The sequence below is a fragment of the Pseudopodoces humilis genome, chromosome 4 (genome assembly GCF_049639895.1).
Source record: "Pseudopodoces humilis isolate 2021_Gansu_Grassland_sample_001 chromosome 4, ASM4963989v1, whole genome shotgun sequence".
Taxonomy (NCBI): domain Eukaryota; kingdom Metazoa; phylum Chordata; class Aves; order Passeriformes; family Paridae; genus Pseudopodoces; species Pseudopodoces humilis.
Genome location: NC_142203.1, coordinates 61,238,002 through 61,265,735, shown reverse-complemented (window position 1 = coordinate 61,265,735; position 27,734 = coordinate 61,238,002). Strand labels below are relative to the sequence as shown.

General features: G+C 39.4%; 1 protein-coding gene across 1 annotated transcript in view; it reads left to right on the top strand.

Moving 5' to 3' along the window:
- Window positions 1–2,943: 2,943 nt before the first annotated feature.
- ITGA2 (integrin subunit alpha 2) overlaps window positions 2,944–27,734 on the top strand; it is a 49,359-nt gene continuing 24,568 nt past the window's right edge. The window contains 13 exon segments of the mRNA XM_014259895.2: window positions 2,944–2,989; window positions 2,992–3,142; window positions 10,898–11,007; window positions 11,904–11,995; window positions 16,021–16,135; window positions 16,536–16,663; window positions 17,801–17,949; window positions 18,969–19,119; window positions 19,550–19,715; window positions 21,051–21,124; window positions 22,441–22,579; window positions 25,186–25,331; window positions 26,020–26,163. Coding sequence (XP_014115370.2) covers window positions 2,944–2,989; window positions 2,992–3,142; window positions 10,898–11,007; window positions 11,904–11,995; window positions 16,021–16,135; window positions 16,536–16,663; window positions 17,801–17,949; window positions 18,969–19,119; window positions 19,550–19,715; window positions 21,051–21,124; window positions 22,441–22,579; window positions 25,186–25,331; window positions 26,020–26,163 — 1,611 coding nt within the window.

The window sequence follows — 27,734 nt, the reverse complement described above, 5'->3', positions numbered from 1 at the left end:
TCTGTGGTATAGTCTCCTGTGGCCTCTTGAGAATGGGGCACTGCTAAATCATGCTTGACTTCTTACTGAGGATAGTATAATTTAACAACAGGCACAAAAAAAACCCCAGGATATGGTGTGGAAAAAATATTTTTATAAAATAAAAGTATATTAGATGACAAAGGAATTACTGGCAATTGTTGATTACTATCTCAATACACCTTTTCACTGTCCTTAAAACCCAGACATAAACTGTGATTATATGGGGTTGTGTTTAGTGTCAAAAAGCTTGCAAAACACAGAGTAATGAGTCTGTACACATTCTCTTCTCCAGTCTTAAATAACTTGACTCAGGAAATAAATTTATCTCTAAGGATGTTTCTCAAGGAACTATACTTCTAGGAGTGGGTGACTTGCTTTCCAGAGGCTGACTGTAGATAGTGGTTGTTTGAGATAACTAATATATTATTTCCTGTTTTGAATTTGTGGTAAAAATGTAGTAACTCTTTTAGAGTTGTATTTAGTCTTCTTCTAGTGATGTTTCTGTTTTGAATTCTGTGGGCAAAAATACAAAATACATTGACACTTTTTACAGGTCGTGAACTTTGCCTGAGAGCCTGTGGTTGTGATGCTAATATTTTCACTATGATTTTATTATCATTATTGCTATTACCGTTCAGCTAGTGTGATGGGCTGTTTCATGGTGATTAATAAATCCTGTTAACCTCTCTTCCAAAACTGCTCCTCGGACCTGGGAGAAAGTGATACCAGCAGTAAGCTCTCTGCCCATCAAAATTAAAGAAATGGTCTTAGCGCTCTTTAAGCGTCCTTGTTATAAGGGATTATTGAAAAGACTGCTTCTTTACGACACAATGACTCATACTAAATAACTGTGGTGAGGCATATTTGTGTGTAAAGCAGATAAAACTTATTCTGTCTGGGCACACAGGAAGGGAGGGGAAACATGAGGGATGTTGTTTAACCCATGAGCAACTCTGTGAACCTGCCTCATCTGGGAACCTCAGGGAGTCGCTGCACAGTGAAACCACAAGTCATGATTTCTTCCATCATTCCCATTTTTGGAGGGTTTTCAGGAGCTCCAAGGTGTTCCTCAGCTGGGCTGTAGCTTGTTCTGGGATCCTGCTGTTGTCTCAGTCCTTCCATCTCCACTCTGGGGAAGGAGTTACCTACCCACAGCAGAGTCCCTCGGGGGAGTCTGGCCTTTTTCCTACAGCCTTCCCAGTGGATATTCTCCTAGGTATCCACCTACAGTTCTTGATCAGAAAAAAATCATGCTCTTTGTGGATGAGGAGTGGACATGTCCTGCAAAATCAACTTTGTCCCCAGTCCACAATGCTCGTTCCTTACAAAATGCTATGGAATGGCACACCATTATTCCCAGGCACATAAGTGCCCAAGGAAAAGCAATTAAGAGCAAAACCACAGCTAAGTGGAGTTGCAGTGTAAAATGTCATGATTTATTAATGCTGTTCTACCTTCCATGTTTGTATTTCTAAGTTTTCCTGTTTGGACAACTGTTCAGATTGTTTGGACTGAAAACAAAGGCTTCTGGCATGATAATGAAATGACTCAAAAATTTAGGTTTTCTGATGCTGCAGATAATCTCATTTTTATTCCAAACTAACATATAAACAGTATTAGCAGGTACAGTCAGGGCATTTTGTCTGAGCACAGAAAGTTGAGGTGAATGGACCTAGACCCAGCTGGTGAACGGTCACAAGCGGTGTTCTTCAGGACTTAGTTTTGCCTTGACATCTCCATTGCCTTGATGAGGGGATTGAGTGTATGCTCAGTCAGATTCCAGGTGACACCAAGTGGGGTGGTGGGAGTGTTGATCTGCTGCAGATCCTCTGCAGAGGGCTCAGGCTGGATCAATGGGCTGAGGCTAATGGTGTGAGGTTCAACAAGGTCCAGTGCTGGATCCTGCCCATGGGTCACACCAACCCCAGGCAGCGCCACAGGCTGGGACAGAGTGGCTGGAAAGGACCTGGGGGTGCTGGTGACGGCAGCTGAACATGAGCCAGGCTGTGCCCAGGTGGCCAAGAAGGCCAATGGCATCCTGGCCTGGCTCAGCAATAGTGTGGCCAGCAGGAGCAGGGCAGGGATTGTCCCCCTGTCCTGGGCACTGGTGAGGCCACACCTGGAGTGCTGTGTCCAGTTCTGGGCCCTGACTGCAGGAAAGACACTGAGGGGCTGGAGTGAGTCCAGAGAAGGGCAGGGGAGCTGGGGCAGGGTCTGGAGCACAAGTGCTGTGAGGAGCAGCTGAGGGAGCTGGAGGTGTTTAGTCTGGAGAAAAGGAGGCTCAGGGTTGACCTTATCACTCTCCACAACTGCCTGAAAAGAGAGTGTGGCCAGGTGGGGATAAGTGTCTTCTCCCAAGTAACAAGCAATAGCACAAGCAGAAATGAGCTCAAGTTGCACCAGGGAAGGTTTAAACCGAACATTAGGAAAAATTTCTTCTGGAAAAAGTTGTCAAGTATTGAAACACTCTGCCCAGGGAAGTGGTGGAATCACCATCCCTGAAACTTTTTAAAAGATGTGTAGATGTTGCACTCAAAAGACATGGTTTATTAGTGAATTTGGCAGTTCTTGAGTAAGGTTCTTTCAGCCTAAAAGATTCTGTGATTATAGTGTACCTCATCAGGCTCTTGATGTATTTGCTGTGCCGCAAGCTTAACTTAACGCCTGAAGGTAAAGGAGGATAACAGACCTCTGAATCATACATTTTGCCTCTATTCAGCTAAGACATTCCCATTAGTAACGCTGCAACTTTTGTTAAGGCAAGCCGTGAATGAGTCATTTATCTCTGCCCACAGTAATGCAACACACGTAAGGAGTGAGAGAGGCATTTTGCATGGCCAGGGTACTGTAGCAAAAACGCTGTTTTTTCAAACATGTGTCAAAGGCTGTATTTATTTTCTTCTGCTGGGGGAGCTGTCGCAGATGAAGAGCCTTTTTCACTGGGATCAAAATTCTTCTTTAATTGCTTCTTGATAATCATGATCTTTCTGTTAACAGGCATTCTTCACAACTGCTGTGAAGCCTACAATGTTGGGCTCCTGAAAGCAAAAATATTTTCTGGTCCACCAAGAGAGCAGTTTGGATATGCAGTTCAACAGTTTATAAATGAACAAGGCAAATGGTAAGCAATTTGAATGGCTTCGTTTATGTCAAGCTAAAAGGTTAAGTAAAAAATGTTGCAACTCAATGTTTCTTTTATAATTCCACATTTCATTTAAAGGGATTCTGGCTAATTCATTTTTATATTAGAGCTATCTTTTTACAAATAAATACTTAATGTTATTAAACAAAAAGCTGAGATATCCTATAAACGTGTGCATGTGATGTTTCAGACTTTTTTCCTTAACACCATGTGACCCGAGGTCTTTCTTATGGTAAACTTTTACTTCATCTCCAGTACACTGATTTCCTTACACTTACAATTTCTCTAGAATTTTAACTTGCATTTCATTCCTTTGTGTACCAGAGCAACTTCTTTACACTTTACATACGCGTGGGATATTTTTCCATTTTAATATTGTTAGGGTCAAAACAAATTATTAGATCTGGTGAGTTCTAATTATTAATATTAAAATTAAATTAAATGGGTATAATTTTGTGTCTGACACAGTATTAACTGTTTGGTTCTCAAGGGATGGTGTATTTGGATGTATTTGATAACACAATCATAGCAAAGTCTTGTGTCTGCTACATCTCTTCAGCCACAAAATTTGACCTGAAATCCACTGTTGCCACAACATTGGGCTCGATGAGCAATTAGTAAAATATTTTTCCTAGCAGTACTGGCTTCAAAAAGAGCTTTAACATATTACTGAGAGTAAGCACATTTAGTGGAAGACCCATTGTTTCCTCTTGTGCAGCCTCAGCAGGCACAAAGCTTCAGGTGTCTTTGTGTGTGAGGTCTCTTAAATCTCTGAAAGCAGTTGAGAGCTACTGAACTCTTAAGTGGCTGTGTATGCATGGGTTTAAGTCTAGAGCAGAAGGTCACAACAGATTGTCCATATTATGGTATGCTGAGACACTTCAGACCTGTCCTCCTCCATGGAGGGGAACCCAAATAGCCAAACACTGGCAGTTCCACTTAAGTGACAACACTCAGTAACTGCACTTTTTTCAGTAAAGAGAAAGTAAGATGTCGATATCTGAAATCCATGGAAATATGCGTGAAAGTGTATTTTGCAGTTAAAGTTTGGAGCAGCCAGTGTGGAATTACTGAGGCAGCTGAGACGTTTGTGACGGCGCTGCTCAGAGGCACCGCCATCGGCTGCAAACCTGCCACCCCCGACTTTGCAGGAGCGCTTGCTTCCAGGGACCAGGAGACACAGCAAGAGGAGAGCAGACCTGTATCCTCTGAGTTGAAACCTTGAGGCATTTCCTCTCCCTCAGATGGGTAGGCTTCCAACCTACCCCTGCCCTTCATCTGGTGCTGCGGTGGCTTCTCACTGCGTTTCTGCCTGCTTCACTTATGTGTTTACTCACCCACAGATGAGAGATCTCTTACAAAATAACAGCAGCAACAAACAGACAAAACAAACAAACAAACAAAAAAAAAACTTCTGTGTAAAGCCATTGAAGGAGAACAAGAATGCATGCCTGTAGTGAATTTAAAGTTTTTGCCTTCTACATGGAGAAATTGCCTCGTGTTTTGTACTTTATGTGAGTTTTTCTGTAAGCTTGAAGAAGCATTAGCTGCCTGATCCATTCAAGCTATTTATGTTTTACATTTCCCTCTTTTGTTTTTGGTTCTAATATAAAAACTCCTCTACTACCACTTTCTTGAATAATGTGTGCTGGATAGAAGGAAAAAAAAAGTAACTTTAGTTTAACTTTTCCAACCTTACAAAATCACAGAATCATTTAGGTTGGAAAAGACCTTTATGACCATGGAGTTCAACCAATCTTTTCCGAAGTATATGAATATTTTGAATCTGGTAAACTTCTCTGTATGTAGGCACTTCATTAGTTCTTTCACTGCATGGTGTCTAACCTATCTCCAAAAATCAGGGAAATTTTATCAACTTGTGTTCAAGTAACTAGGAATTGTTAGAGACTCTTCAGCGAAGAAAATCCCTTTTCAGACTCCTGCTCAAAAAATCATTAGGAAGCTTAAAAAAAAAAAAGTGAGTCATATTCTACTGTCTTGTTCTCTTATTTTCTAGGCTATTTTCTTTTTCTTGAGACAATAGAGCTTTTTCCTATAAGCGTTATTAAAAAACAAAACAAAACAACAAACCAAAAACAAAAAAAACCCCACAAACCTAAATAAAAATACCCAAAACACTAAAACCCAAAACAAAAAACCCAACCAAGCAGACAAAAAAAAACAGCCCCAATCTCTTTCAAGTTGTTCAGTAGAGTTGTTTTCTCCTATGAGCAGTGCAGAGGCTGCAGTCCATGCAGAGTTCTTGTTGACATGGCTGAACTGGGAACAAGATAAACAGTCTGAGTGATTTTTGTGTCTGAGGGGAGAATTTATCATCATATGCTTTTGTGAAGAGATTGTCACTGTGCAGCAAGAATGTGATGTATTAAAGAACTCTGTCCAGGCACAGAGAGTGGGGCTGCTCACAGCACCGTGTGCTGCTGGGGTGCCATCTCTCCCCAGAAGAAGTTACCTGGAATCTGAGGCCCACCAGAAATTTTATTTCCTAGATTCTGCTTAATAAGTTCCCAGGGTGCTATATAAAATACAGCTTTAAAAATCCTATACTCCCTCAAAGTGCAGAGAGGAGAGATACAGAAATACAGGAGATGGCAGTTTTATTATTCAGCAGTATTTCTGGGAGGTGCATCTCCTGAGGCAGTAAGAACTAAAGAAATGATAAAGGGAGAATTTTTGCACGGTTGGTACTGGTTTTCACTTTTGCTTGGAGATGAGTTCAGAGAGAAGAGGGAAGGCAGTCCAAAAGGAATGCAGGACTATTGAAGAGTCTGGTACATGTTAGGACGCTGTAACACAAAACGCTGAGGACGACTTTTTTGTGTTAGAGACAGACGATCCAGGATAATTGGGCACTGGTCCGCTGTGCATTGATGAGCCTTGATGGCATGTGGTGCTCATAAATAAGGACAAACTTGCAAATCAAGCACAGCTCAAGCTTTTCATAGTGTCTGGTGGGAATTTTAAAATGGGAGCCTTTTAATGAACTTGAGGAAAATTGTGAATACCAGTGAAACTTACCAATTAGAAAAGCAGTTCACCATACAAGTAATTAGCCACCACAGAAACATAATTCAGTTTATGCTGTTGTTCTCACTGTCAAGAAATCATCTGCATTGGAATCTTAATTTAAGACTAAAGTTTCTGTTGCTTTATAAACATAATCCTTTAGAAAGCCAAATTTTACCCTGTCAAGTTCATCTTGAGTGTGCATTCCTTGAACAGCAGCTAACAGTAGATAACAGTACTTACTCCACGCTGACAGTTGGTTTTATAGCTGTCTCAGGTGAGGAAGATTGAAATAGTTGTAGATAGCTGTTAAAATGCTTTTACCTACACGCATGCATCTTCATAAACATGCTCAGCTGTGTCTGTGTGCTTAGAATTTGCAATTTTAAAAATTATTTTTGGTTTTTAATATATATTGTGGGATTTTTCTGACTGAAAATATTTTGTTTCATCTCACTTGTCAGTAGTGTGAGCACAATAAAGTGCACTTACTGATGTATCACATAATTATTGCACTACCAAAAGTAGTTTTAAAAACCATTGCCTACTGCTCACTGGTCACCAAATATAGTGGCCTTTCTTCTGAAGTTCTGTGCTACCTCTTTAGACCAACAAGATATTTTGCCAAAAAGACATTCATCAAAAGACTTCATACATTTCTATATGAAGTTCTATTGAAAGCAGTACATTTCACAGCTTTCTGATTTTAATGAGGAAGGCCATTTCTTTTGAGGAGGATAATTTTTCTGATTTTTTTTTTTTTATAACAGAAGCTGCCATTGTTGCAGCTCTGCCTTTTCAGTGCCAGAACCACTGCTAATGCTGAGTTCTTTACCCAGTTTTGTTTTCCCTGACTGCATGAACCACGGTTTAGCCTTTTCCTGCTTCGAGAAGCTCTGGCTGCTTTTTTCTATGGCTTCTGAGTTTGTCACTCAAACTGTCTTGCCATAGCTCACTGTAGTTTTTGAACTTCTGGTTATTGTTGAAAGGATCAAAAGTTTTAGATGGTGAGAAGAATTTTAGTGTGTGCAGAGAAGCATCTATGAGCATGAAGAGTTTTCTGGTCTTCATATGTACTCACCACTTCCTGTAATTGCAGGGAAAAAGGCCAGATGATCTAAGAGGTGGTTCTTTCTACTTTTATTTTCCTATAAGCCATTTTTGTGTTTAGAAAACAAAACAAAACACAACACAATAAAAAGCAAATACATGGAAAGAGAGGAAAAAAAAAAAAGAAAGAAGGCAGAAAATAGAAAACATTCTCTGGCAACAGCTGTGAATTCAGCCCTTTGCTGTGAATTCTGATTTTGCTTTCTGCTACATCACAGTTTGCTGATTACTAGCTTTGTCATGGTGTAATTTCCCAGAAATAATTCCTGTTGCACTTTGATCTGCCACTCCTGCAGCTTGTGTGGTAAGGCATTGCTGCTGAACTTCATTTGACTTCCTAGTGCCTTTGCTTTGTATACAGTGTTGGAGAATGATTATGGAGACAAATAAAAACATCAACATCAGTAGCAATATTACTTATTATAATTATATATAATTCTACTCTCTATAGTATTTTGTAAAGACCATTTGCAAGGACATGTAAAGAAGTTTTGTACAACTAAGCATTTAACTCATGGCTGAAAAGGAGCCTTAATTAACACATTATGCATGATACAGTTTATTTGGAAACAAACATTCTCAAGTATTTTAGTACTACTTTCTTGCATACTTTCCTGATATATTCTGTTTTACTTTGTCTCATGCATCCTGTCTAATTACAGTAAAAAAAAATTTGTGGTTGGCAGGATGCTAGCCAGATACTCCCTTGCTGTCTTCACTTCTGATGTTTCAGAAGGATACACATGCATTTTCCCAGAGCAATGTGGTGTAACTCCCTACTGTAATGGTTTACGTTAATTTTGAAAGGCAAGTAGATTTCTGATTTCTTACGTAGATTAAGGCTGGTGTTTTACATAAGGCAAATAATATGAAAGAATTAGAAATTATGTTATTTCCTAGAGCCTTTAAGGCTGGCAATTAAAAATAGAGGGCTAAGCTTAGCATAAGTCAGTTAATATTTTTTCCTCAGGCATATATTTATGACTTTAGTTAAGTCAAATAATGGAATGGGTTTAATAGCTCTGTTCATTTCTGAAAATCACCATTAGTAACAGTTAGTTCTAAGTGTGAATTCTGTGTATGGAGTGGTATTTTTTGGCCTGCAATGTAGATATGGCATCTTCAAGAAATACGGAAAAATAAGTTAATAAAATAAGTCCCAGTAAACTATGAGAAATGAGAAAAGTTTGTCTTGCTTCACCTGCTGTTCATATCATGCAGCAGCTCCAAGGTTAGTTCCAGTAGCAAAAGTAAAATTATCTTATGAATATTAAGTTTTAGAAGTGATGGTTCTTTGGTATAAGCAGATGTCTAGATTGCAGTTATTGCTGAGGGCAGGGAAAATGTGAGGGAAATAATACCCATGGAATGAGCGAAAGTATGCATGCTGAAAAGGAGAGAACGCTTTTAGCAAACACTAAAGTGAGGATGAGGTTTGTCTCTATGTCAGTAGCAGGGGTGGAGCTTGGAGTTGGTTGGAGTTGGATTTGGGGTCAGCTAGTCCTCAAACATGCTTCTGTTCCTCTTTTCCTTCTCACTCACTCTTCTTGTGAGTGAAAGTGTGTGGTCTGGGCCTCAGGAAGACCTGTGGCTGCAGAGTGGTGCCAGGACGACACAGAGGTTCACAGTGAGTTTCATGACCAGATGGGAGTGGTTGCAGGGGGTATTTCCAAGATACAAGGTATTTCCAAGATACATTCTCTGAACAGTAGCTGTCATCCTGCAAGGACTCTGAAATACATTTGCCTTCTGGGAAACTTAGAAAAAAGGATACAAGTGTTTATTAATGTACGCAGAGCAATGTTCAGCTTGACAGTTAATGCTGGAAAGCTGTTCCAGTTTCAGATATTGCACAGACAGTGTTGCCTTCCATTTTAAAACCATTTCCTGTTTCCACAAAAACTCCTATCCCTTCTCTCCCATCAGCCCAGTCAGCATTTTACAGCTGTACCAAACTCAGTAGTACCTAGCAAGGTGGGAGAGTGTAACACCATGTCTTCCTCCTGTTCCTCTTCCTCCCACTATTGACCAGCTCCAGCCCTCTGTGTCACTGCAAGTACCTGCAGATTATGTTATCTGTTGGCACATGACCAGCGCAGTAGTTGCTTATGAGCTCTGTTTATTTGGTGCTGAGTTGTGGCGGTTCTTTTTTCCACTGTGCTGAATAGTCCCAGAAACACTCATAAAATAACAAAAAAAATCAGAGGCCTCCTCACAGCTACTGCAGTGTACGTTGTTTTGTTAGAGGCATTTATATGAACCTAAGTTGCACATTTGGAGATGCTACAAGTACACAAAGTTCTGTTCCTGCTGCCTTCATGATCACTCTTTTCCAACAAGGTAATTGAGAAGGAGTTAGGCATCCTTAAAATATCCAGACTCACAAGAAAGAGAATCTGAAACCAGACCCGCAGCTGAACCGATACAATAATGTTATTTGTGTTTAATCGAGGTGAAATAAACTTAAAAAAGAAAATGCAGTTAGCATTATTTTCTCTGAGCAAGCTAGAATGGTCTAAAACTCTTTCTTGTGCATCTAAAACTCTTTTTTTGTCATAACCATTTTATTCAAACTTGTAATAACATCACAGCACTAAAATCAGATGGTCCCTAGAAAGTTAATATGATATATAAAAATTGCTTTGATATATAATTTCACTTTTTTTTCTTAAAGCACAAGGTATATTTGTGTTAGATACCTATAAAATTTTAGATAATAGCAATTTTGCTTTAAAAAACCTGTTGACCAACTAACAAAAGATTGTTTCTAATGGAGCTCAATATTCTGTATTGGGGAAGACATTGCATGTCTTCCCACAGTCTCCAAAAGGTATTAATTACTACCATTCTGTTTGAAAATAAAGTCATATTGCTGCTGAAGCAAATACTCATAGTCCCTGCTTTTCAATAATCTGTTTTATTTTTAATAACCCTTCAGATAAAAATGAAAATAATCTTGAAGAGCATATGTTGGGGGGAAACTTATGGCAGATGAAAAAATGAGTCAAAGGACATGAATCACTTTGTGTTGCGGGCAAAATTATCATAAGTTTTAACTTTCTTGTTCCAGACCTTTTGCAGCACATTGTTACCATCTCCAGTATTTTCTTAATGACTCAGTGTTATCTAGGTGTGGTAGTGCTCAAGCTCAGGCATAAGTGTTTGATTGTTGCTGAGCAGATCCTGTAGAAAATGTTTCTTATCTGTTAAAAGAATAACCTAAAAGGAATCAGTTAACCATTAACTGATAGAACGATAAATAATAATGTCTCTCGATCCCCAACATAAATATTTCTAAATTTTTATGTATCTATATCTATTAGTACCTTCACTGACCTGTGACATAATGTCACATTAAAAACAGTGCATGTGTTTGAGGTAGCTATATTCCCAAAGGCTCTCCCATTCCTCTTCTCCACCAAAGCTGCCCCTGGTGAATTCAGTGCAGTGTATGAAGGTAAAGCTTCTGAACAGTTCTGGAAAAGACTCCTACACCTGGATGCCTTGGGTGCTATATCTTGTGGAATGTGCCATGCAATGCTGCTGTTGAACTTTTTCAGTATTGTTAAGGACCTAATGAAGTTCCTTGTCCTTTAGGTTGTTGGTTGGTTCACCCTGGAGTGGCTATCCTGCTAACAGAACTGGAGATATATATGCATGTCCTGTTGGTGTGTCGAAAAACACATGTAAAAAATTGAATTTACAAGGTATGTTCTAACTAGCAATGTCGTGCTGCACTTGTTTAGTTTTCCCTTGTCTTTGCACAAGGCCAATCTACCGTATTAAAACTTTCCTTAACTAGTTATCTGCATAATCCCAGATTCTCTGGAGGTGTGTGTGTGCTGCAAGGCCTCAGGTGCTGATGAGGCAGAAACTGGTGCCTGCCACTGGGCTCAGGCCAGGTGGTGCCAGCTGCTGGAGGCACTGGGTTCTCAGTGTCACCCTCTGGAGCACCTGGGCTCTTCAGCCTCCAGCCAAGGGGCAGGAAGTGGGGCCCTAAGCCAGTGGCTGGCAGGTGCAGGCATCCAGGGGCAGGTGGCTGGTGGGGGATGCCTGTCTCTATCCTCCCTAAACCAGGTATGGGTGTGTCTATTTGCAAACTAACTATAAAATGGAGTTCAGGTTTGGATACAATGAAAATATGAGGCAGCAGGGTGTGCTGAGATGCCTCCTTTATGTTTATTTGTAGTGCAGATCATTTCTGCCCGTCGCTGCCCCTTCCAGCTTTTTGTCTAGAGCCTGATACTGGATCAGAGGAGTCTGGTGTCCTGAGGAATGTAACAGTAGCTACTCAGCTGTAGCTACTCAGCCAGCCAAAAAATTCAATAGATAGATTATTTCTTCCTCTCTTTTGCCTTCAGCTCTCTTGAGGGCAGATACTTTGAATGGCCATACTTAATTGTTGTCTATATTTAATGCTTAGCAATTTTTTCCCCCCTAAGATTGGCTTTTGTTTCTTTTGTCTCAGAATTGTATGCAGCCATTTGGAAAAGGTGCCTTACATTCTGAAAAATCAAGTTTTTATGAGAGGAATTCTAATGTAGTAAATTGCTTCTACATCTTACTTATTATTCTGTCATTACTTAATCTAATTTTATTTCAGCTTTAATAAATATTCCAAATGTGACTGAAATTAAAGAGGACATGAACCTTGGCTTGACTCTGATACAGAACTCAAAAACTGGAGGATTTTTGGTATGTATCAAGATCATAAGCAGGACACACAGGAACTGCTAGAATTGAGAAACCAGAATTCTCCACATTTTTTCATAAGTCCAAGCTAAATGTATTTTATTATGCAGCATGGATTGGTACATCCCAGTGCAATTACCTGTGCTAAAAAATCAGTTGTGAAATGTATCATTAATACAGGAAAATGGTGAAGTCTCTCCTTTGTTGTTGATCTAAACATCTTATCCTTATTAATGTCTCGGTAAATTAAGTCAGACAATATAGGCAAGAATATTTCCACCATTAAATTGTTTAAGGCAGCCTTGTATAGTTCTGATTCTGCTTTCAAAAGACTTTATATAGTCTTTCCTCTATCATTCACACTTGCACAGGCACTGTTCTCCTGATATATCAGTATTTCTAGTCCCTTGGATTTGTGATGTGTTTTATTTTGCTAGTGAGCTTGGAAGAGTATGCATTTTCTCAGTGTATATTCCACAAACCACTGTCCTTGCAGCCTGCAAAATAGCATTCTTACTCAAAAGGAAGTGAATGTCTGTTTTAATGTGCTTTTTTATGATCTTATCATAAACACGAAAATTGTTGGTGTGTAGGTGTATCTCAGTTTGATGTAGCCATGTGCAGTAAGTAAAACAATAAATCACAGAGAGAAGAGCTCTAGGCTGTCCTTAACCTTTGTATTTTTTTGTTGCATCTTCCTAGTAATCACGAAAGTATTCAAGTATTTATTATATTCATTAGCAGGTAGCTCAGTTTACTGAAGTACTTAAAAGAATGCCTAATTCCAACCTTTCCAGCAGTTCCCATGGAATTAGTAAAATTACTCATAACTTCAGAATACAGCAACAGTAATTTTCTTGGCTTTTGTGCCTTGAAAAGGCCTTGATTAAAAAAAATCTTATTCTCTCTTTTGAATAATACTTTCAATTACTGTTAATGTCCTATGCATACGCACTTCTAATCAGCATGAGTAACTGCAGTGTTTTAAAATACCTCATGCAGGGAAATCTGTATTTTCTAATAACATTTTAACAGCTCTCAGTTAAAAAGTATTCCTGATCCACATGTTATTGATTGATTCTCCTTAAATTGCATGGATTTAAAAAGAAAAAAACATAAAAAGCCAGGTTGAATTCTAAGACATAAACAGCCACTCAACGAGAGTTCTTTTTTTGGCATAGGAAGAATGAGGTACTGGAGACAGGTGCTTATCTGTGACTCAGCCTCAACAAATACCAAAAGCCCCATGACTGAGTTGTGGCAGGTACTGAACCCCATGTGTGGACTGCCTGCTCGTATTTGCAAGCTGGCTCCAGCCAGGACTTTGCTCTGAGTCTCTGTGGCAGCTGGCTTCCGTGATGGGCTCTTTGAGTTATTTCAGGGTTTCCTCCTCCCAGCTCACTGCTCTCCTTCCTCCTGTGGTCCCTCTCAGGCTCCATCTGCCTGTCCCAGTCTGTGCTGCGTGCTCGGTCCCTGGGCTCCTTGGCTTGGGAGCATGACCCAGGCTGGCATGTCTGTGCTGCAGTCCTGAGTCCTGCTGCTTTGGCTGTTTGATGCCAGGGGATTGCTGCCCACAGGTATTCCAAGTGCAGGGCAGTCATTTCCCACATGCTCATTACGTTTTTCTGAGGCGTGCTTAGTCCTGTTGGAGAGGTGCTGAAGAATTTCACTGATGGTTAAGAAGGTTTTTCTGGATTTCCCATATAAATTTTTATCAGTTTGTTCACTGGGCAGTGCTGTGCCTTTAGTTGAAAGAAGCAGCTCTCATCTCCCTGCATGTAAAATCTCCCTTCTCTATTTGACATCCCACAACCACCATTCTCCTTTGCCTTCCTAAACAAATACAGAGGTTTTTGGCTGAAATGTTCTTTTTAAAATACACTTCTTTCAAACATCAGTGACCAGGTCTATGTTGTATTCCATGTGAGTCTTTCCCAGGCACTATACAGTGTGTTTGGTATTTCCCCAATTTAACAGCTTCTCATCACACATCTTTAAGCTGTATTTGCTTTGCATGCTGGCTGCATGCTTGCAGTCACCTTGCAGTCATCCAGTGCCTGATCCATCTGCATCTCCCCCATCCATTCAATGACCTTACAGCTTATGTCCACATTTTTTAACATTAGTCCTGAAGGGCAAGTCTACGTCCCTTTATAGCATTCTGCCTTTCAAGTTCATCTGTGCTTGATATGTGATCTCCCCTTCAGTAATGACACATCTTAAATTTCTGACTAAAGCAATGCTAGAACATTCATTTTCCTTTTTTTTTTTATCTCTGAAGATCAACAAAGATTATTAGAAAACTTTTGCTTTTTGCTCCAAGATTAATCACAGTTTTGATCTACCACCAATACAGAAAAAAGGTTTGAAAATGGGGGAATAAGACTGAAGTAAAATGAACTTTAAATTAAAGTCCTGTAACCCTCCTCCAGCTTCATATAGATGATTTATTTTATACCGTTCATCTCTCTAAAAATCTGTCTTTTTCAGTAAGAACTAACTATGGCCCATGTAGCAGCTTAAAAAAGCACTTATCTCAAGATCAGATAATGTGGATATACTTCCTTTCTCATCTAGAAAATCCACCATCTGGTCAAATATCTTCCTATAGTTTGATGTTGTCTCTTACTGGGAAACCAGTGGGTGATTTAGCTCATTTTCCATTTACTTTTGAATTTAATTACCTTTTTCTGCCCTCCAGTATTCTTGAGAAAAGTGTAATAGTCTCTCTTTTCCTAAATAGAGGTAGGTGCAAGCAGAGTGTGTGTGTGTGTGTGTGTGTATATACAGAAACTATAATTTCTCACAGAACGGTTGGAGAGAGGTTATGTAGAGGTTATATTTATTTCCTCGAGTTTCTAATGTTTTCTTTTAAGAAGGAAATACACCCACCAACTCGCCACCTCAACCCACACACACACACACAACTCCCCCTATATTCTCACGGCAAAATACTGTCTTAATATGCGGTTGAAGTGAGTGCATATAAAGTTGTATAAAGACGTAAATAACAGCTGGTTGATCCAGCTGAAAATGCTTCTTTTTACAGAGATTGTTTTCAGCAGCGAAGCAGGGTCATTTTCCCCTAAAGACCACGAAACGCGTAGCCGGGGGGTGGGGGGGATGCGGCCAGGGGTGGATCTGTCCCGCTGGTGTAGCTGAACGGGACAGTGCTCCCTGCGGGTCGGGAGATGCTGCAATTTACCCTGTAGATGCCAGGTGAATTCCCGGTGGGACGAGCCCTTCGGATGGGTCCGAGCTGTCTGTGCCCCCGCTCTGGTCACTGACCCCTCTCCGGTCACTCACTGACCCCGGTCCAGTCACTCACTGACCCCCGCTCCGGTCACTGCCCTCGCTCTGGTCACTCACTGACCCCGCTCTGGTCACTCACTGACCCCTCTCCGGTCACTCACTGACCCCTCTCCGGCCACTCCTGACCCCTCTCTGGTCACTCCTGACCCCTCTCCGGCCACTCCTGACCCCTCTCCGGCCACTCCTGACCCCTCTCCGGTCACTCACTGACCCCGCTCCGGTCACTGACCCCTCTCCGGTCACTCACTGACCCCGCTCCGGTCACTCACTGACCCCTCTCCGGTCACTGACCCCTCTCCGGTCACTGACCCCTCTCCGGTCACTCACTGACCCCTCTCCGGTCACTCACTGACCCCTCTCCGGTCACTGACCCCTCTCCAGTCACTCACTGACCCCTCTCCGGTCACTGACCCCTCTCCGGTCACTGACCCCTCTCCGGTCACTCACTGACCCCGCTCCGGTCACTGCCGTACCCCGGGCCCGTGTCCGGAGCGCTGTCGCCACCTGCCGTCCGGCGGTGACACTGCAGTGGGACAGCGCCCGCCGGAATTCCTGGGTGAGAGGGGGAACCCTGACTGAAGGGATTTGGCCCGATAAACCCAGAGGGCATCGCTGATTCTATATGCCTGTCGTCCTTCTTGTGATGGTTTTGTGTATAGATATGGTGAGAAAAGTATTGTAATTTTTATAGTTTCTTTTTGTTGTTATTTTTTAAGACTTGTGGTCCCTTGTGGGCACAGCAGTGTGGAAGACAATACTATGCAACAGGAGTTTGTTCTGAAATCAGTCCAAGTTTCGAGATCTTAAGAAGCTTTTCTCCTGCTGTTCAAAGTAAGGCAACATGTGCAAAACTGATTCAATTTAAAAAAAAAAAAAAACAAACCAAACATATCAAACAAATTCAACAGATATTGTATTGTGAACTGTTAATTTTGATTCCTTAAAAAAATGTACATGACAAAAAAGAAGTCTCAGGATAAAGACATAAAGACTGACAAACTGTGATCTGATGCTGATGTAAATATGGTCTTAATCCCCTGTATTCAGAAGCATTGCACCAGTGCAGGGTTAAAACCTGCATATACTCCTGTTGAGTCCTCTTTCTGGTAAAGCCTTCTGATCTGAAGTGTTGCCTTTGTGAGACCTAAATATGCACCTCTGTATTTAGCTAAAGAGTATATTGAGTCTGCAAGTGCATTTAATGTTATTTAACTACTTATTTTTGTTTCAGAGTGTTCATCTGTTATAGATGTTGTGGTGGTTTGTGATGAGTCAAACAGCATTTATCCCTGGGATGCAGTGCGGGCATTTTTGAAAAAATTTGTACAAGGCTTAGACATAGGCCTTAACAAAACCCAGGTAAGTCAAAAACATATTTGAGAAAGACCAAAAAAATCCAAACTAAACAAAACCTAAACCAACCAATTTTAAATGAAACCAAGTGTGATTTTGTGTAACTACAGTGCCTCCCTCAAAGCCACAGATTACACAGTTATCCTATTCAGTCTTGGGAATTTTATCTCATGGTTATTCTGTTTCAAAAGGGATTAGTAATTTGATCCAAAATATAAATTATCTGAAGTAGAAATCTATGTTGTATCTAAGGGAGTCAGATATCTTTCAGGCATTAGATGTAAAAGTAGTTGAAAATAGCCTTTGGGGATGTGATAAAAGTAGAACAGACTTTTAATGGGCTTTTCATGCAACTCTTACCTTCCAACTGCTGCATCTTCAAAACAGGAGCTTTTCTTGCTGGTTTACTCACAAATCTTTAAGGGGTTTTTTCCTTTTAATTTGATGATGGTAAGGAAAATTTTATTGCCTTTTTTTTTGTTTTAAACATCTTCTGTCTTTACAGTTGTCCATTTTCCCTAAACAGTTCTGAGAACAAAGACTGGGGCACTGGAAATCTCTCTCCCAAAGGCTGCCTTCTTCCTTGGGCTACTTTGGAAGTGAGGTGCTTAAAAGCTAGGCTTCCTGCTCAGTTCTTCCTGAACTTCACCTTTAGCATCTTCTCTTTTTTCCTTTCATTTTAAATGCACATCTTACCATACATCTTCAGCTTCACCTATATTAAAAACAAGTAGGGTTTGCAGTGCTGTAAAGTAACTAACCTTTAGAACATCCTTAGAAGAGATTGGACTGAGGTGCTGTTAGCTTGTAGAACTATTGCAATTTTCTCATTTTTCCCAGAGCTCCTTGTATTATTGCTGTCCATTAGCCCTTCCAGAAGTAACCAAGCAAACATTTAATGTCTACTGTTTCAGATTGTTTGCAGTAACATATTGTAGTCCATAACAAGTGATATAAAGTGCAAGAGCATTCTAGCTTTCTTTGCTTTTCAAATGTGTTAATATTAATTGGTTTTATATGTGGTGAGAGAGAGCCATGCATCTGCAGACCTTTTACACCAACCTGACGAATAAGTAAGCGTCATGATTCTATGTAACTAATTGTAAAGCATCATTATCTAACATGATTTTTTTAATTACATAGGTGGGTTTAATTCAGTATGCTAACGATCCCCGCGTAGTCTTCAACTTGAATACTTATCAAACAAAGGATGAGGTTGTTAGAGCAATGGAGAATACATCCCAGAAGGGAGGAGATCTCACTAATACTTTCAAAGCCATTGACAATGCAAGGTGAGGTGCATTGATGATTCACTATGCAACTGTTGTAACTTACCTTACATGGCAATGAGAATATCTTGAATTTCATTCCCTCGGGAAGACAATGTGCCCATGGCCTCTGGAGTATGCTCCCAGCACCAGGCAGAATCCGTGTACATGTACAGTGTCCCATGCAGATTGGCGCAGGAATAATATGTAAACCACAATTTCTGAAAAGCATGTTGTTAACCACTGAGTTGGACTCTACTCTAAAGGAATTCTGGAACCCAACAGAATTGCATGTTATGCCACAGATGTCTAAATATAACAGTACATCAAACAGAGTGGACAAGATTTTAGGAAAGATACAAAACCACTGAAAGAAGTAAAGTTTATCTGAGGATTCAGTGGGCCCAATAACATTGGTGTTTTCAGATCAGGCTTTGGTTGATTGCAGAGAAAATAAACATCTTGTCTGTTGCCAGTTTGTCACTGCAGCACCGTGAGTATGAAAAAATAGGGAAAACTCAAACCAATGTTTTATGACTTTGAACACTTACACAAACCAGGTCCATTTCTCAACAAGAAGATGCTGTTTTGAAGTTTAATCAAGTACAGTACTCTAGGCCAAAATACATGCTGAATCAAATGAACTTGAGAATTTGGTTTAGGAACAGACTCAGCCTTCAATAGAGTCAATATTTGCAGTAGTATTGAGAAGCCTATTATTAATTTTGTTCCATTTTTGTCTGAGCTTGGTGATGCCAATTCCTGGTGTCATAAAATTTTAATAGTTCTGATAAAACCCCGTTTTCATTTAGAAATATTTGTACAAAACAAAAATACTGATTTTCCTGGAATTTACATTTCTATCAGAAACACCATCTAGTCCTTCCAATCCTATGTATTTTTTCCTGCTTCTTTGGTTACTTTTATTATGCACTACAGAAGCAACTTGTTCTAATTCACTGATGGACATATTCATTACAGTGTATGTACTGGATTCCATCCATTAGGGATTGATGTGTGATAAACCCAATGTTTTATAACAGACAGTATGCCTTCTCAGCTGAAGCAGGAGGACGCCCAACAGCCACAAAAGTCATGGTTGTTGTGACAGACGGTGAATCACACGATGGCTCCAACTTGAAAACAGTGATAGGTAAATGCAATGAAGACAATATAACCAGATTTGGCATTGCTGTAAGTAATACTAAAGTTATACATTACTGCATGTTTGAACGATTGTTTTGTTGTGTGTGTATGAAAGTGCATATTCTATACAAAAGTGGTATGTCATGCACACATTGTTGCACTGGTGAGACTGGAACAAAGTCAAATTAATCCTCTGAACTGGTGGAAATACTGGTCTTCTCACTGGCTGAAAAAGCAAGACTAGAATTGCCTGAGCAACTTCAGCGATTTTCTCCCTTGCCAGGCCTTATGTACTTTCCCTGTATGAATGGTCCCTTGCATAGGAATGAACTCTTACAAGCAATTCACTAATATGAATAAAAGAAACTTTTTTTTTAATATGTAGAATATTTGCTAAAATAGTACAGAAGGAAATGAAATAGCACCATGATCTCTCTCTTCTTATTTTGCCATTTGCTTGTTTGTTTCTTTACACAAGGTTTTGGGATACTTAATAAGGCATGAACTTGATACTAAAAACTTAATTAAAGAAATCAAGGGGATTGCTAGTCACCCAACAGAGAAGTATTTCTTCAATGTGTCATCTGAGGCTGCACTACTGGAAGAAGCAGGAACGCTTGGAGAGCGCATTTTTAGTATAGAAGGTAAAATACTCAATGTCTTTGAAAGAATAGATCATATTCTCCGAGATGATGAATTTAGGATTTTATTTAGCTTCAGTTTAGAGCAGTATTGTGAAAATGAGGGTAGCTGGAGCTGCAGGCTGCTCTCTGCTCACCAGGAGAGCTCTGGTTTTCCTAGGTGTTCCCCCAGCTACTCCACGCCTAATTAGCCTGAGCTTTAAGCTAATTTACAAAGTCTATTCCCCAGCTGATGAAAATTCCTCTCATGTCATGGGCTTCATGACATGCTTTTCCATATGCAACCAAATGTATTTGTTACCACCAGAAGAATAAAGGTATCTTTATGCTTGTGAGCTTCTCCTGTGTGAATGCTAAGCCATTTTAAATTAATAACAAACAAAAAAAAAAAAAAAAAAAAGAAAAGAAAAAACCACAAAAAACCCAAACACCAACCAAAAAAACTCCTCCAAAGCCAAACCAAGCAAACCAGAAGACAGGGTTACTGATTACAGAACTGAAAATGCAGTTTGTGTGGTGCCTACCAGGCCCCCTCCCTAGCTCCATCCACACTCCTGTGTATTGCTCAGAGGAGGGTGTTACAGGTGTGACACAGAGATACTTTGGCTGTCCCCAAAGCCAGCTTTTAAATTTAAGTTAAGTTCAGACCTCTCCTCAGAGATGTGTAGCCTGCTCTCAACTCCCTAAGGTGCTTATGTCTGTCTCTTTCCTGTGCTCAGGAAATCTTCCCTTCTCTTTCACCTCCATTTATTCTTTGCTAGGCCCATGCTGCTATGCAAAGCAAGGGAATAGGTTTTTTTACTGAGTACTCCCACTGCATTCCCATCCATCTAGCTTAGGAAATGGATGTCACAGTGTATTTCAAGACAATTACAACCGTTTTTAGAAGTCCTATACAGAAATAAAAATTCCTTTTCTGTTTGAAAGTTGTGAATATAGAGTCATTAAAGCCGCTAATTTCAGGGTATTAATGCTTCCTAAGAGACACAAAAAGAGACCGTAGTGGAAAGACTGTGCAAACTGATTCAAAACATCTTGACCATCATCTTCTGCCCTCCTTTTGGAAGAGACTTACAGCATGGCTCATGGTTCCATCTTATCAATTTGTCATTAAATCCTCCAAATTTTCTTCAGTTTACCATCTTTGATCTCCATTGTTTGTAATATAATGCTGGTTTTTTATAATGCTTTAATGTTTAATGTTCTAATGTTTGTTTATAATGCTCTAGCCAAATTGGTGGATATACAGAGCCCCTATATAGCTAAACTCAGAGGCAGCAAGACTGGATTTTGTGTGGTTATATAGAGATAACCATATATATGTGTCTGTTTTACCAGGTACTGATCAAGGTGATACTTTCCAAATGGAAATGTCACAGGTGGGCTTCAGTGCATCTTACTCACAAAAAAAGGTACGTGAGTTTAATTATTTAATGATACAAATAGCTGTACATGTACACGAGTGTAAGAAAAGAGAAATAAAAACACAATGTCCAATTTTAAGAACTTTTTACAAGCGGAAGAATATCAAATTACCCTTTTAAATTTCTTACTTGAATTTATATTAGTAAATATAGCTGCATTATAGTTTGTTTCATGCACTGATTTTGAGATGTGTTAATATAATGATTTCAGTGATTTCTGAGTTCATGTAGCAGGAAAAGTTTCATTCCTCCATGTTTGTGACTAGCTGTATTATAAAGCTGGTAGGCAGTCTCCAAAATACAAATAAATCAAGTCTGGAAATAATTCCTCTATAAATTATAAAATTAATAATATTTGTTTAAAGCGTATTTCACTTAAAAATTAGAGCCAAAAAATCAGATATATTTTAGTGCTAATCAATTTTAAGATTATCAAATAAGTCCTTGTAAAATTCAAATGTGGTTCAATAAGCTTTCAATTGAAAATACAAGAAGGTTGTTTCTTTCTTAAAGCTCTTAAAGATGCATGAAATAATTTTTTATAGGTCCCCTGTTTTTGCACAAATTGAAGTTTTAAATTATAAAGCAGTTGATGCTAAGAAATGACAAAAAAAATGGGAAACGTATGGACAATTTTCAGGAAAATTACACATTTCATTTTATTGCAGTTTTCTGTAACTGTCTCAGTTTAGTAAAGAATTTTAATAACTTGAATAAACTGAACTATGTTTGTTTTCTGTGTACAAGTATAAGATTGTTTCTGTATGAAGTACTCTGAATAAACCATTTTAATTTGGATTTTAGATTTAATTGTTCTCTCAAGAGCTTCTCCTTACATGAAGCATTAAAACTATATCTATTCACATCAGCTTTCGTGTGCTGTCATTGGCACTTCTGTTGTCAAGAAAAGGGACTATAGCTTTTTTGTACAACTGCATTTGTGTGATCTCAGTCTTCTGGGGATCACGGGTGCAAAAAAGCATGGACTTAGCAAGCCCATCCCCAGCACGGACAGACTTAGGAAATTATCACAGTCTTTAAATAAATCCATTTTATCATGAGTTGCAGTGCCTGAAGCAGTCACTTATCCTCTTGCAGTAGAAGTGATAATCCCTCTTAACAGGGCAGTAAAGTCCTGCAGGTAAGTAGCAGCTACGAGCAGCTCCAGTCAGCTGCCTGCAGGCTTCAGTCTGCATCACTGGCTTGAACATAGTGATGCAGGAAATTATGCATAGGACCTTCAGCTTTGCTCACGCTTTTTCAAAATCTAAAATGTTCTAAAATGTTGACTTTATTTTTTAAAGGATGTTCTGCTGCTGGGTGCAGTTGGGGCCTATGACTGGAGTGGAACAGTAGTTCAGGAATCTTCAGACAGAGTCACCACCTTTCCAAGCCATGTGTTTGAGAAGATTCTACAGGACAGAAACCATAGCTCCTATCTAGGTAAGGGGCTGAAATACACATCTGGAAATGTATGAAACATTGACTAAGATATTAAAGTTGGAAAGTTCTCCTCTAGCCAGATTTGTGTGTTAAGAAATTATTTGAGAATGACAAAAAGAATTTTTCGTCAAAGAAGATTATTTTTTACTGGTCAACAGTCCATTGAATAAAAACTTGACAGTTTTTTTAAATTCTACTAATATCAAAGTGGCTAGCTGAAATAAAAAAAGTCAGTCTTTGTCACTGCTGTGGTTTAGCCCCAGCTGGCAGCTAATCAACACTCAGTCACTTCTCTTAAGGGGACTGAGAATGAAGGAGTTGGAAGAGTCAAAGTGAGTGAACTCCTGTGTTGAGATACAAAGTCACGCATGCAAGCAAAGCAAAACAAGGGATTTATTCACCACTTTCCATGGGCAGGCAGGTGTTCAGCCATCCCCAGGACAAGAAGGCTCCAACACACACAACTGTGATTTAGGAAGACAAACACCATCACTCCGAACATCTCCTCCCTCCTTCTTCCTCCAGCTTGGTACACTGAGCATGCCACCACATGGAATGGGATACTCCTGTATTCATTTGTGGGCAGCTGCCCTGGCTGTGTCCCCTCCCAACTCCTTGTGACCTCTCCCAGCCTCCTGGCTGGTGGGGTGAGGAGAAGAAAGGGCCTTGACACTGTGTGAGCACTGTTCAGCAGTAACTAAAACATCTCTGTGTTATCAACACTGTTTCCAGTATAAATCCAAATCACAGCTCCACACCAGCTGCTGTGAAGAAAGTTAACTGTATTCTAGCCAAAACTAGCACAGTCACAGAGACATAAAAAATCCTAGGATTTTAGAAGGCTGCTTAGTGAATCATACCGATCATTATGAGTTGCTTCTCTTAAAATATTTGAGTGTTCTTCCCCAGTTTGATGTGGATGAGAAGCTGATTGACTTTCTATTGTTTCATATGTGCTTGCTGTTTTCTTAGCCTTTTCCAGTTCAGTTTATATTATAGATTTTGAATATTGCTACCACTTAATAGAGATTTTACTTTAAATCTCCATTTGTAATAGAGATTTTACTTTAAATCTCCATTTGTATTTTTGACATTTTTTGTGACCCAATAAAGCCAGTCAGTCTGTATTCTCAGTTCATTGAAATGTTTTCTGTAAACCTTCAAAATGCCTGCTTTGCTGTTTCATCCCTGAATAATGCTGCTACATTAAGCATCTATAACTTTCTCATTCTTGAAATTATTTAAGAATATGCTCTCTTTGCAACTAACATACTCTTTTTTTCCCCTATGGCTCAGCATTATTTGCATCCAACAAAATTAATAAATCTAAACCCACCCAAATGAGCAGTAGCTGTTTTGCATGTATGACCTCTTCAGATTTTCTCTTACTTCATTTTCTTAATAATTCTAAAAAGCTCAGGTAATTTCCTTTCTCTACAAGGTAGTTTTAGTGTATTTACTTCAATCTTTCTGGAGGAAACAATGTTGTTGCCTTTTCTCTCCCTTTATTTCCCTTCCACTTTCTGTCCTCCAGTAGGAGCTCTCCATACCAGCTCTCTTACTAGCTTAGGGGAGCATAAGTTAAAAGAGCTGCTAGAACATCACAGCCTGCTCAGCTGGCCCCTGTTCTGCACTGCACCCACTCACTTCAAATGATTGTATTCTGTATTAATTGGGAAAGTGTGTACTTGACTTGCAAAATAAAATCTTGTTTTGTTGCTTCCAGTCATAAAGAACAAAAGTTGTTCTCAGCCTGTGTCTGAACAAAAAATCCAAATTAGACGGGTATGATATAAAGATCAAGGCTGTATTCCTTTTAGTCTGTGTTCCTCATGTTGTCCTGCAGCTGGCTAAAGATCTGCGTTTTCTGTCCCATCACTGGCATTTTGTTGTTGAGTTTAGCTATGGACTTTATAAAGGATGACTTTGTTTTCTCTGCTTAAAATAAATTATCTGGAACTAAACCACAGAAATCTAAAGTATGTACTAATGCTAGATTTATACTGCTAATACATGTTAACATTTTTGCAGGTATTAAACGATGTTTCCTGAAGTCAAATAAATGCTAGAATAATGGTAATGAGGATTAAAATCTTCAAAGAAGTTCAATCAACCCTTCAGCTGACAAGCTGTTAATGTGGCCTCTTCTATTCAGACAAACCACTGGTCTGTGGTTTGGTGAGCTGTGGGAAAATGCAGTGCAAACTTTGCAGAAGCTAGGTGTTCCTCCCTAGTTTGAAGACTGATCCAGTCATTCATCTCATATTTCTCTTTATTTCTTCTTTCCAAGCATACTCGTTGCACGTTTTTTCCCTGTCTTCTTCACAAGCATAACATTTTTGTGGTCTACATTTTACTGAATAGGCTAAGCTATTGTACATGTTACTCTGTAAACCTGCTTCAACTTGATCTGTGTGTCATTGTTCTCTCCAGGAGAATATTGCAAATTATATGCATCTGTGACAGCATAACTTCCCATCTGGAATCGTCGCTCTCTGCAATTAACATACCAGATTGACTCATTCTCTGTGCCTTTATGGATAACCAACTGATAAATTGTAATTAATGGTCGCTCACATATGTTAAATGTTGGCTTCTATCCCCAGGTTATTCTGTTGCTGTTCTCTCAACTATGAGCTCTGTCTATTTTGTTGCTGGTGCACCAAGATCCAACTATACTGGCAGAGTGGTGGTTTATGATGTTGATAGTGATGGTAACATTGCAATTGTGCAGTCACAGAGAGGGGAGCAGGCAAGTATATTTTGGTCATGAATACAGACTTTCAGGAATCTGTTTTTATTGACCCAGCAGTAAATTGCAATTTGTTTTTAAAATTCCTCTTTTTCTCAAAGCATTTAGAACCCACTTGAACTTTTCTCTGCTCCTAGACTATTTCAATGAGGTTAGCTGTAACTCTTACACCGCATTTTAGGAAGTCATCCAATTAGTGGTAAAAGATCATATACAAATCTAGCTAATATATCCTTTTGTAAGCAATTAAAATGGGGAGAGACTCAGTAAATTCTGCTCTGCCTGAGAAGTTATGAAGTAGATGACATCCGAAGACAGATCTGGAAGCTCTATCTCTTTTCCTCTGGAAAGGAGGAACGACTTTAATTTGTTTTGGTATCATCTGTAAGACAAGTCTGAGAGTAGATCAGAGGCTGGGTAGTTTCATGTGCAGCTATAAAAAATATCTTCTTTTCTGTTGGCATTTGCATTGCTGAGTGGTAAAGCTATAGCAACAACTACGAGACAGAAACAATGAAATATGTGTAAGGATATGGTTCTTCCAACAATGGAGCATGTTCAGAGTAATTTAATTCATCAACATTGAGTAGTATTGCAGTTTTACTGGATGTAAGTTTTCTGAATCAGGTGCTAAAACATGATTTACAAAAACCATCTACAGTGACAACCCATTTACTTCTGATTTCAGATTGGCTCCTACTTTGGCAGTGTGGTATGTTCAGTGGATGTCAACAGGGATTCTGTGACAGATGTGCTGCTTGTGGGTGCACCAATGTTTATGAATGACCTGAAGAAAGAAGAAGGGAGAGTATATATGTTTTCCATCACAAAGGTAAAAACAGCTCAAGCCCGCATTGCTTAGGGCTAATTTCTTTCAAATCTGATTGGCCACATGCATGCTAAAAGGCCTTTGGCCTCGCCAGATCCTCGAAGACACTATTTAGTGAATCTTTTCAAAGTTAGAAATATTTCAAGTGACTTTTTTTTTAACAAGAAACAGAGTACATGCTTTTCTTGGGATGTGGAATAAGGGCAGGGATGAATGGTGCAAAGCCCTCCTGGTTAGAACTCTTGTGTGTGGAGGCCTTTCCAATGCTGCATTATGTCTTCTGCTTTTCAGTAGCAGCTGCAAACTTGCCCCAGAACTACTTGTGCATGTAATCTGGGAGCTAGGCAGCTGGAACAGACCAAAATGGGGCCAATGAGCAAGGCAGTAGCTAAGCACTATCAGTGGTCAGGGACCTGGTGCTCTCAGTGTCTCCCTGGTCCTGATGTCAGGCAATGTGCTTCATGCTAATATAGCATGGCTTGACTGTATCTCTGAAGAACCTAGCTCAAGGCTTTTGCTAATTAATTTGCCATTTGTTTATGGTGAATGTATTGAATGCCTGACAGTATTCCTGAAGCAGTTCTAGGAAGTGCTCTTCTGCCAGCTTTCTGCATTGTTTTATAGATTCTGACACTGGATGGTTACCATAACTCTTGTTGTACCCTCTATTCAGTAAAGCTTAGTTATTTGTCTGATGCTTGACCTGACAGTGCTTTTTATTCAGACCTGTAAGTAGCTGCTTTCAGAATATATGCAGCAACCATACTGAGTCATTTGGCATTTTTGGACAGTCTTTCATTCAGTGGATGTCTGCAAAGTAAATTAATATCCGACATCCATCAGAAAAAATAGAAAATGGTCTCTTTGCTAGGTAACTTGCAATCAAGTAAATAGAGAGGAAGAACCATTCTCCTCAGCAGGATCTCAGTCAGAGTATCCTGAAGCAACAGGAACTACCCTAAAACAATTTCAACGTAGATGGAGGTGCTGAAAGTTGGCAGCTGACATTGGTCTTTTTGCCTGTGGTATCAGACATGAGATATGAAAGAAAAAAGAAAAGAAAGGACTTTTTTTTTATTTTATTTTATTGTTCTTTTGGAAACAAAATAAATTGGAAGGCTATCTTACAATTTTTACTACAATTTAGTTGTTATCAAATCTTTGGTTAAAAATTACTTAAATTTTAAATAAGAAAGAATAATGAGAGGCACTTTTCATATTTTTTTGAAAGAATCTGGATTTGTGCAAGTTGTCCTCATTGCGCAAGTAATACTTTTCTAGTCATTTTTAATAAATAACTTGGCTGTTATTTCTAAAATTTTAAGCACGGTGTGATAACTGAGGTTAAAGGTGAGAATGCTATTTGCCAGAGTTGCATTTCTTCTAGTGTAAATGGGATTATTTAACTATGAAGATCTCCAATCTTTCTTTCTTCATTGGCATTGGAGAGGTCAGGAGTTTACCATTTGGACACATGTTTTTTGCATTAGTTTAGTAAGGAAATTCCATTTCTGTTTCAAATAATTATGTCCAGTTACATAATTTCCATTCCCTCTGCATAAAAACCAGTAATC